At 45.3% G+C, this 11,863-nt stretch overlaps 1 protein-coding gene across 1 annotated transcript in view; it reads left to right on the top strand.

The window, feature by feature from the left end:
- Positions 1–393: 393 nt before the first annotated feature.
- Positions 394–11,863, top strand: part of LOC147416737 (uncharacterized) — a gene marked incomplete at its 5' end in the record, with an annotated part of 38,288 nt that continues 26,818 nt past the window's right edge. The window contains 6 exons of the mRNA XM_086508109.1: positions 394–521; positions 630–744; positions 980–1,117; positions 1,306–1,401; positions 4,663–4,776; positions 4,872–4,940. Of these exons, the coding sequence (XP_086364235.1) occupies positions 394–521; positions 630–744; positions 980–1,117; positions 1,306–1,401; positions 4,663–4,776; positions 4,872–4,940 (660 nt within the window). The remainder of the gene's footprint in view (positions 522–629; positions 745–979; positions 1,118–1,305; positions 1,402–4,662; positions 4,777–4,871; positions 4,941–11,863) is intronic.

Below are 11,863 nucleotides of genomic sequence, written 5' to 3'. Positions count from 1 at the left end.
GTTTTTTTTGAATTCTTTATTTGAGTTACTTGATACCAGGTTTTGAATACTGAGAATTTAGGTTTGTCCGGTGATGCTTCACATCCAGAGTTTTTAAGTGTACAACTGATTTGTGTCAACCATGTGTTCTTTGTTAGCATACGTTGGCCCAGTTCTTGTGCAGGTTTGTTGTAATACTTGTCCTGCATGTAACATCAGGGATTTATGTCAACTGTGTGTTCTTTGTTAGCATAAGTGGAAGTCGTCTTTCTCTTATGGCTCTTTGCACAATCATGTCGCAAATATGTTTGTGTTTTCAACCAGGCATGTGTTAATATGCTTTATTTTATATTTGCGTCTTGTCATCAGCACCGATATAGTCTTACAATTCCAACAAATGCAACTTTTTTGTGATTACTGTGTAGGCTTGACCATCCAAACCCAAGGACATATATTGGGTCTGGAAAAGTTGCAGAGTTGCGGGCAGAAGTTCGTGCACTTGAGGTAGAAACAGTTATATTCGATGACGAACTTTCTCCAGGGTATGTGGATCTTGCCTTAATTCATAACGCCATGGAAGGTGGTGTGCGCCCTACATGGAACGGAAGGGAAGGTATCACCAGTTTTTAAATCATGTTTTTAAACTTCAGGCAACTCAGAAATCTTGAGAAGGCCCTAGGCAATGAAGTTCGGGTTTGCGACCGGACAGCATTAATTTTGGATATTTTCAGTCAACGAGCTGCAACACGAGAAGCAACATTACAGGTCCTTAAAATATATGTGATAAGAAACGGCACCCCCCCCCAAAAAAAAAAAGAAAAGAAAAGAAAAGCGGCACTATAAAAAAGAAAGAAAAAACACCACCACTTTTTTCCCTTGTTTTGTTCTCCTTCTTTTTCCACTATAGAAGAAGAAAAAACAAACTTAACCATGGGTGCCCCGCATTAATGAAGAAAGAGTAAAAGACCTTATTATCAAGCTGAGAATCTGCATTGTGCAGGTCGAATTGGCTCAGATGGAGTATCAGCTGCCCCGTCTGACAAAAATGTGGTCACACCTCGAGAGGCAAGCGGGAGGAATGGTCAAAGGAATGGGAGAGAAACAGATTGAAGTTGACAAGCGTATACTTCGAACACGTGTAAGCATTTGGGACTCTTGTATCCAAAAGTCAGATTCTTGGTCTTTGTGAATTTCAATTGCTATCAAATGTTTTCAAGGGGAAGAACTTTGTCTGTTGCATGTTAAGGCCCTTTCTATCCCTTGTCAAATTGTAATATTCTCTGTTGCATTGAAGCAATGCTGACTCTGGCTTGTTTTGCAAGACAGATTGCCCTTCTCCGGAAAGAACTAGACTCTGTTCGTGGGCATAGGCAGCAATATCGTGATCGCAGAGGATCTGTACCCATTCCAGTTGTTTCGTTGGTAAGCATTTAGCTGTGCAAACTTATTTGACCATGATGCCTAATTTTTTTGAGAATACAGAAGCAGTTTTTTGCTTTAGGACCTGGCTTTTATCCTTGGAAGAAATAAAAAATACATATCTTGCGTAACATTATTAACGATTTTCACAGTCTGCCCTTTTTTCAGTAGCTTATGCCCAAAAGAAGGTTCTTTGTTTAGTCGAACTTAACAGGGCGAAGAATATCTACAGCAAGAAGATAAAATCAACCCATCAATGCCATGAGCTATGCCCTATTTTTGGGGAGGTGGGAGCCAGGGTCATAAAACCAAACAGGTTGTCTGTATTGATATCACATAAATCTTTTAATATGTCAAAAGGCCCCCCTTTCTGGAGCTAAGACTGTTTGATGCATAGTGGCAAGCACACTCCATACAGGAAGTTTGATATGGAATGGACAGGCCAACATGTGGGGTATGGACTCCGAGCAAGCTCGAACTGCGATGAGGACCTCCAGTAGCGTGAAGGCCCCCATCCATCTGGGAGCTGTTGCCTTTAGAGGGGTGAGCCACTCAGCTGGTAAAGCCTTTGTAATATCTTGACACATGCTCTGCACCCCCCTCATGCCTCATAGCTGGATGCTTTGAACCACCTCGGACAATCCTGAAAACTGAAGCTTGTCGCCAAGAGTGCGGGTTGGACCCTCTGCCCTAGACACCTCATCGTGACAGCAATGAAGTCCCACTGCACAATGTCGAAGCCTTTTCAATATCAACTTGCATAACAAGCACATCTTGCTAGGTGTATTTTGCATACTTCATGCCAATCATGACATTAGCCAAATTGTCTATTATCTGGCGACGTGGGATGAAACCCTACTGGTCTGATGAAGTCCTGTAAGCAGGTGATCTTTAATGTGGTTCACCAACAACTTAACCAATATCTTGTAAACCACAGACATCAAAGTAATTGGCCGGCAAATAGAGAATTGCTCGCAAAGTGCTTGCTTCGGTAACAATTTTAGCAAACCCTCCTTCCAAGGCAATGGAAAATCTTGTTTCTTCCATACCGCGTTTAACATGAAAAGCAAGGGCTGTTTGAGAGCCTCCCAAAAGGAGAGGAAAAATTCCAGAGTAAGCCCATCCTAGCTAGGAGATCGCCAACGGCCCAATGCAAGCAACACACAATGTAACTCAGAATCAGTGAATGGATCCTCAAGGCATTGTGCATCTTGCGGAGAGAGGATCGGATGAACATAAGAAAGCAACAATTGACGCGCTTGATGAGTAGCTGAAGATGTCTGAGAAGGAGCAACAAACACCCGTCGATAATGCGAGACCATGGCATCAACAAGTTCTTGTTTTGAAGAAGTCAAAGCACTGGAAGGAAACGTAACACGCTTAATTTCTTGTGAGACTCTTGTTTGATGCAGATACTTAAAAAATTGCTTCGAAGCACAACCTTTATCCATAAAAGCCTGTTGGCGGGCATGCGTATGCCATTTAGCAATTTTTCGCTTATCATTATGTCAAATACACGCACAAGCTTCACACAACTCCGACATTTCAAAGTCAGACAAAGGCCGCGAATCAGCTAATACTTACAGTCGTTGACAAACCTGTTTCGCAACATCCACATCCCCTTGAGTGCAATGTATGTAATGCGTGCCACAGTCGTGAATAACACATTGTATCCTCATGACAAAGCGATACCAAGCAGCATCAAGATCAAGATGCATGTGAGCAAGCAAAGGGGGAATAATATCAGCAATCATGTCTCGAAAGACCTCATGAGTGAGGTAAGCATTGTTAATATATAGCAGACGTTTTTGAGAAAGAGGCCCATCACAAAGAGAATGCCCAAAGTACAAAGTCAACAAAACAAGGTAGTGATCTGTTGATAACTGCAATGTGTAATCCATTCTCATATCACATACAAAATCATCATACTGTTGTGAATTAAGCAGATACCAACGATCCAACCTTGCGCAATAAGAAGAGTGAGCAGCATGCTAAAAGGTAAATCCAGAAGCACATGGATACAATACCGCCATAAATCAATCATATGTGCAGAAGCAAAGAGAAGATTCCATTCTTGCCTTTCTGCAAGCAGCATATGTGAATTGCCTGTAGTACTATCATTTGTATCAGGGGTATTATTATAGTTATCATAGAGAAATGCATTGGAAATCCATGGGTGAGAAGAGATGTCTCGCCATAAGGCGGCCCGAGGTTGTATATGTATATATGCCTCCAAATGCATATACCCGACCATTCAACAAGCACTGCACAACCATCCAACGGCCTCGTGGATTGTTACGCACTAGAACGGGCTGAAGTGCATGATGAATTAACATCAATAAACCCGAATAATCGTGCAAGCCAGCATACGCAATCCAGTAACCCGCAAAATAAGAACACTGACCAGTAACCTTATGCTGATTATGTTCTTGCAAAACAACTATGTTTGCCCTACACACTGCAAAATACTGTGCTTAGATTTTTGTCTGCATTAAGCTATGTACAGAAACCTTAGAAGTATATACGTTAACCACAAAGGGCATACATCTGCAAGCGAGCGCAGCCTTGATAACCTTTGCCGAAACGAAGACCAGAGCAGCGGACGACTGTGCAGAAAGAGCTGAGCAGGGTCGCTGAATAGCGGTCGAGCTGAGGCCTGCGCACGCCACTGAGTAGCGTGCAGAGGGTACAGCAGGGGCAGGTCGAAAGTCAGACAACGCGCAGAGGTAGAGGGTGCAGGGCTGAAGGCAGCGCGCTGAGGCTAACGACGCGCAGGGAAGCTTACGCGCAGAGCAGAATCTGTATCACTCGTGCTTGCGCTTGCGCGCGCGCGCGCGCACACACACACACACACACACACACACACACACACACACACACACACACACACACACACATCTCCTTCCACTTCTGCATTCCCACTTTCACATGGTGATAGAGTTGATCAATTTTGCGTTTCTCACATATACTTGTTCAAAGTTGACACATTGGTGCTCTTATTGGTTTTTGAATAAGGTGAGATGGGTTAAAACACCTTCAATAAATCATGCGCGGGTTTACTAGGACAGGCTTTTTAGATGGTGATATTTCAAACTTATGTGGGTCAAATTAAGCTCATTTCACCTTTCATTTATGTCCCTTCCGGCTTGTTTATGGCGTTTGACTGACAGGAATCTTGTATCTTTTAGTAAATATGTGTAGACCACTTGCTGCTTATGTTCTGAAAATCTGCAACCTTTTTCCAACTATGTGATTTGATTGCAGGTTGGTTATACAAATGCTGGGAAAAGCACTCTTCTCAACAGGCTCAGTGGTGCAGATGTATTAGCTGAGGATCGCCTGTTTGCCACCCTTGATCCCACTACAAGAAGGATTGATGTAATTCTTATTAAAATTGGTTGCCACCCCAACAAGTCTAACAGGCTCTATGGTTGCTATTGAAGTAGGGATTTGATCATATTTTCTGTTTTCAGCTACCAAATGGGAATGAGTGCCTTTTAACTGATACCGTGGGGTTTATACAGAAGCTTCCTACACAATTGGTACTTCTTCTCTTTCCTCACTGTTGAAATTGTTGTGAAAGATATCTACGCGAACAGAAATCTAGCAGGCAGAGGTGAGCTACGGGATAGGGCAGGCAGTGAGGGTGCTGTTGTGACTCGTGAGGGTCTACATGGGCAGTGTTGTATTGATACGTGAGCAGGTGTTGCAACACAAGCAGGTAAAAAAAAGGTTTCGATAGCAGGTAAACAAAAAGCAGCGCGAGGGCAGCCCTTTGCAGCGTGAAGGCAGCGTGAGGGCAGCTCTTTCTCTCTCTGAGGGCAGCACGAGGGCAGCTCTCTCTCTGGGAGGCAGGTGCACGCGGCAACAAGGCTGCAAGTGCCTCACACGCTGACTTCGGGGATGACGATAGTTATGAAACTCCACCTAAATCAAAAGCAACATTTAGGCGGAGGATTCGAGAGAGCACACTTTCGCCAGGTTCTGTGAGAGAAGAGAAACTTTCTAAAGTGAAAGATGACTTAATGTATGAGAAGGTACAGGTGATGATTAAGGCGGAGCTGAGCCTTTTGAGGGGTGACATTGAAAAAGAGATGTATGCAAATGGGGAGACCTACAAAAAAGCTATGAATGTAATGGAATGTGTGATGCAAAAAAGATTAGAAGATGCACTTGCTGCTTTTGAAACCCGGAAATAAAAAATGAAAGAATGCATGAATGAAAAGGAGGCATTGATCGAAGCACTTAAGGGAGAACTTGCAGCTTGTACCCCTAGAAAGGAGGGAAAATTAACCCTCAATGATAAAGGAGCTCGAAAGCATTAAGGAGAAGAAAAAACTCTACGTGAAGAGGAAGAGCAGAAGGCACGAACAACCTCTTCATGGGCGGAGCATCTATTGAAAACACAAGAAAAGGTTGATAAAGCTGGAAAGTGGATCGAGGACGCAAAGAAAGGAAAAGATAAGATGCATGAAGCCACATCGACATCCACTATTATCAAAATGACAATTGAGGAGGAGCAAAAGAGGAAGACTAGAGCCCTTCATGTGCGTGTTACAAGTCTCAAAAACACTGGAAAAGTAGAAGAAGTGACAACTCTTGAAACGCATGGGCATTTTTGAACCCACACACACAGGTGCTTGGAGAGTGGGAAAGAAGGGAAGTGATGAGAAAGGAAGTTCCAAGGAAAGAGCACTGATTATACGTTTCCCTACGGTGGAAGCTAGCAAGGAATTCCTAGAAGAAGCAACCCCAAAATCAGCTTCTCTCTCAAAATTGGACGTCCCTAGCAGAGATACCTTGTAGATTCTATCAGAGTGTGCAGTGGAAGGGGAGAGAATGGAGACAATGGAACACCATGAGACACACACACACACACACACACACACACACACACACACACACACACACACACACAGAGAGAGAGAGAGAGAGAGAGAGAGAGAGAGAGAGAGAGAGAGAGAGAGAGAGAGAGAGAGAGAGAGAGAGATGAAATGTTATATTAACGTCTTCAAAAGGCCAAAGTGACCTATGAGACCAGAAAGTTACAATGTGGTGGATCTGATACAAAGTCAGAGTAACAAGATGACAAAATGACAGAATGACAAAAAGACAAAATAAAATACTATGGAATCCTAGACTGTTGGGTGTGGACTAAGCAGCTAAAACAGCTAGCTGGGATAGCTAGAGAGAGAGAGAGAGAGAGAGAGAGAGAGAGAGAGAGAGAGAGAGAGAGAGAGAGAGAGAGAGAGAGTCTGGCAAGCCAATATACCCTAGATGGCGAATCATGTACAATGATGAGACTAATGAAAAGAGGGCGCCCTTGGTCCTATATATAGGAGAATAGGGGTAGGTCGGGCAAATGCCTAATAAATTACCCTACCTAATAAGTGACCCTTCAATATAAACGGGGGAATGTGAAGTGACCAAAACAGGTCTAAGTGGGCAATGTGTTGAAGCAACCCTAAATGTGCTTGAGATCCCTGTGTAGCAGGTGTACGGGTGGCCAACCCACAACAAGGGCTAGTGCACGTGAAAGTGAGGAGCCAGTAGACAGGGTGCAAAGCATCTGGTGATGACAAAAATCTAACACCCCTCCTCAACAATAGATGCGGAGAAGCTGTCGAGGAAGAAATGCAACACGCCTGGTAAATTTGGAGAAGATGTGAATCCCGGAGAAGAGGATGATGACGCCAGCCAAACAACACGACAATCCGTATAGCAGCAATGTGACGATGACCAAAGGTAAGGCAAATCTGATCAAGTCACACAAGGAAGCTGATGCAGTGGCAAGCTACGGAAGAAGGCGCTGAAGAGTATATATATAAGGAAGTGACCTAAGATGAGTGTCCAATAGCCCATCGGTGATGATCACCACTAAGATGGAGGAAACCCAGTGTAGCAGCGTGCATGGAAAATGTGGGGACTTGCACTGAAGAGGAACACTTTGACCACAAGGAGAGGAAGCTGCCAAGGTGGGAAACCGGTAGCAGGTCCAAGTCATAGAAGCTCGAGCAGAAGAGGGAGGAAGAGCGGGATGGAAGAAGAGGCTCAGTAGGGAAGGCATTGTCCACCATAATAGACAAGATGACGGGAGAAGCAATCCAAGGGAGAGGCTATCCCTGAGTAGAGGCTACAATATCTGCAATCTTTCGGTAGAAGAGTCGTCTTGAGGGTATATAAGCTGCAATATGATCTGTCGTTCCAAGGTACACACACAATATCAGACAAAAGAGAGCCAGAAGAGATCCTGGCAAAGTCAACCTGTTGAGCACATCCACCACTGGGGTCTGGACAAAATATCCAAGAGAGAGTCTGCAAGTGCAAGGAAGAACTCCCCCCCTGGGAAGGTAATGGAATGTGGTGAGGTAAAGAACGTCTGAGAGGATGCATCGGGTAGAATGATCGGTGTTGTAGAAGTCATAACCTCGGAGTAGACAAGCAAAGCAAGAATCATCCAAGAGGTCTTCACTGTGTAAGTAGTGCATAGGTATATCCAATCTGCAAGTGGAGGAGCCACATGACCAAGCATAAACAAGGAAGGGGCTCTACCAAGTAGAGGCAAGGCAAAAAACCCACCATGGAGCAGTGTGCCGGAAGAGACCCTGCAGGCATCCAAAATTCAAATGCCAGAGGAGACTCATATCTAGGAGTACATGTCCAAAAGAAGTGTCTGACGTGGCAAGAGGCATGGGTCTATCATACAGAGAACCAATGAAGGAGGTGGATAGGGCAATCCCAAATAGAAGACAACAGTTGAGGGAGAGGGAGGGAGGGTTACTGAGGGAGAAGTAGCAGTGGAAATCACAAACCACATCCACATAAGTACCTGTACCAATCCAATCCCCTGCATCTTCCTGAGGGCAAGAGAACCTCGAGGAGGGAAGATTTGCAATGTCGAGGGAGATCCGTCCGTTGTGCCAGAACCTATATCTGAGTCCACGTCTCAGTGTCGGAGAAGGAGCAAAGCTGAAATGCGATCTGAAAACACGCCGTGTAAGCGCGACACCGGTGCGGGTAGGGGGTAAAGACCTGTGAATCAGAAAGGGTAACTGAAGGGAACCTGACGAGGCAAAGGGGAAGGTGCTGTCCATGCCGGAAAATGCAGCAAAGGGGGGTGGAATGCTGCTGTAAACAGAGCATCGAGAGTGTCGGGGGACACCAAGTGCTGAAGGTTGGGGCACGAGGACGGGTGGGGCACAAACTCCCGGCTGAAAATCAGGGAAAGCAGGCCCAAATCTGAGTGTATGTAGCCAACAGACGGTGCCGGGCAGCAATGAAGAAACCTTAGGTAGCCGAGGACGATGGACACCGGCTGGAGATGAAGCAAGAGTTGCTGAGCAAGGAACAAATCTGAAAACAAAAGGTCAAAAGACTGTAGTGGACAGCAATGGATAACTTGTGGTGCCAAGGATGGTGAAGCTCCGACAAAGAATGAGAACCAATCGCTGATGGTACTAAGCTGTAAAATGCAAGGTGTGTTGTGACCTCCTGCTGAAAAACGCAAAGCTGCCAGAAGAAAAAAAAAAAAACGCAGGATCAGCTTGGTCAAAAAACGCTAGCAAAGGATAAGTCTGAGGGATGGGCGCTGGTGGAGAAGAACCCTCTGCTTGCAAGAAACACTGACCAACAAAAAATGCTGAGGCATAAGCAAAAACGCCAGCAGATGGGTGTAGGAGAGGAGATGCTGGGGGGAGGAGAAATGCAAAAGCTGAAAACGGCGGCAAGCTGCCCAAAACACTAGGGTAAAAAAAACGCAGCCAGCAGCCGAGGGTTTTTTCGCGATGGAACTCCCTACAATGGTCTCCTTGTTGATGGCAATGGCAGATCTACATCCTGGTGCTCCGATACCATGCTCTGATACCATGTCAAAGTGTGCAGCGGAAGGGGAGAGGATGAGATAGCGAAAGGCTGGCAAGCCAATATACTCGAGATGGCGAATCATGTACAATGATGAGACTAATGAAAAGAGGACGCCCCTACTCCTATATATTGGAGAATAGGGGTAGGTTGGGCAAATGCCTAATAAATCGCCCTACCTAATAAATGACCCTCCAGTGTAAATGGGGGAATGTGAAGTGACCAAAACAGGTCTAAGTGGGCAATGTGCTGAAACAACCCGAAATGCGCCTGAGATTTCTATGCAGCAGGTGTACGGGTGGCCCAACCCACAACCAAGGGCCAATGCACGTGAAAGTGAGGAGCCTATAGACAGGGTGCGAAGTATCTGGTGATGACAAAAATCTAACAGATTCGACCTTGAGCGGCCAAGTGTCGAGCTTGCCTCTTTTGAAGTAATTCCTAGTACCCACCAACTTATAAAGTGTCGCGTGGGTCCGAAATGACTTTGAACTGAGCCTAGACATACTTTTACTGCTCGGATTTCAGTGCCGACTGGCCTGGCCAACTCATGGCGACCTAACCTTTACTGTTGTGGGTGAAACTCTCGATCGTCGGCCGTTTCACACTGGCCATACAATGTCAGACCATTTGTGACTTTAAAAAGATTGTCCCAAAAATTAAAGAAAAATCAAGGGAAGGAAACCAATAACTAAGGTTAGTGGTTGTCATAGCCTTGTGATAAGGAGACCACTTGTAGACAGGATGTGCGATCTTTGCATAGAGGACGTGGGTCGAGAGGTGTGGCAGTCCCATTCAAAGAGGAGCTTCAGCCCCTCATTCGTATTGTTCGGAGAGATGAGCAAGCCAGCTATATGTGGGTCAGAGTGAGAGTGGAGAGAGGGTGGCCATTCTACATTGCAATATGCTATTTTGTCCCTAGCACATCTCATTATGCATCGCCCAAGGGGCAGTCACCGTACATGATATTGGATGATGACATGTTCTCTAGGGATGGAGATGTCATTCTCCTAGGAGACTTTAATGCTAGGATGGGCCAATCTCTGACAGCTTTCTACGATACCTAAGAGGAAATGTTGAGAGAATTGGATGCCAATGATATGGTATTGGCCAGGTGTTCGTAGGATGAGGAGCACACTGGATATGGGGGATATCTGATAGATATGGGGATTGCACATGGACTGGCCATCTTGAATGGCCTCCAAAGATTTCATGCATTGAGTGGGTTCACTTGTTTTTCTCATAGACATGGGGCTAGCACAATGGATTATGTTTTACCTCAACCTAGTTTTATACCCTCTATTTAGGACTTTACAGTCGCGGGTCCTAGCCTATCGGGGTAGCAATAGATGATGCCCTCCTCACATTTACTGTCTCATTCCAATTCAGCACAATTCGACTGGCATAGACATCTATGCATACCTCAAACGTTTATGCACAGAGGTTCTAGGGAGACCTCTAGAGGAGCTCACTTATATATTGACAGAGAGACTCTAGGATGTAGTAGTAGAGGCATACCCACACAAAGAGCCTGGGCAGCGACGTTTTGGGAGCATACCCCAAAATAGCTGGTATGATGAGGAGTGTAGAGAGACGGGAGCCCGACTTCAGAGGGAGGTACTTCTAGGAGTCATTACTCACAGGCAGTCACGGATTGCTTCTCGACACTTGGTAGGACAGAAGAAGAGAGCGTTTCTAGCTCGACTAGAGCAGGATTTATACCAGTTGTGTTTTAGCCAGGATTTAGGCGAGGCATGGCGACTCTTCCATGGGCATTCTGCCCCACCATGCATCACTTCTACGGAGGTATGGGGTTAGTATGTATCATCTCTCTACACAGTCTTGGGGCAGCCACCTCTTCCAGATCCTCCAGAGCCATGTCCATATGCGCTTTCTTCACCGGCGAGATGGTAAAGAAAGCCATTGACAAGATGAGGACCAAGAGACCATATGATCACGATGGCCTAATAGTAGAGCATTTTATACATGCCAAATATCTGCTTGCAGAGCTTCTAGCAGTGATGTTCAACCGTGCCATGTGCGAGGGCCTACTGATACTTGGAGTTTTTCTACTATCGTACCTATCTTTAAGTCAGGGGAATCTATGGAGCCTGGGAACAACTGTACTATCATGATTGGACACACATTGGCACGGTTGCTTGTATCCATCCTTGAGCAGCAGTTGAGTAGATGGGTAGAGAGAGAGAGGGTGTACGGATAGCAGAACAAGTGGGTTTCAGTAGAGGTTTCTCTTCTCTTGATCATATTCTGACACTGAGAGCCATTATTGAGGAGGGGAGATCACATGGGAGATGGCTCTATTGTTGCTTTGTGGATTTCGGCAAAGCCTTTGATACAGTGCCCAGAGCTAGATTGATGCGCAGACTGCTAGAGATGGTTGTACCCATAGAGTTGATTTGGGTGATCATTGCTCTATAGAAGGGGCATGTATGTACTTTTGAGGGGATTTTTGTTTTGGTTCACTCCACTATCGGGGTGAAACAGGGCTGCCAACTATCTCCTATACTATTTGGCATGTATGTGGATGAGGTTTTTGACTACATTGAGAGGGATGGTGATAGAGGAGCACAGTTAGCAGGGACAT

Source organism: Adiantum capillus-veneris, unplaced genomic scaffold (assembly GCF_014529385.1).
Source record: "Adiantum capillus-veneris isolate H3 unplaced genomic scaffold, ASM1452938v2 Hic_scaffold_541, whole genome shotgun sequence".
In the NCBI taxonomy this organism is placed as follows: domain Eukaryota; kingdom Viridiplantae; phylum Streptophyta; class Polypodiopsida; order Polypodiales; family Pteridaceae; genus Adiantum; species Adiantum capillus-veneris.
This window is presented reverse-complemented; position numbering and strand designations above follow the sequence as displayed.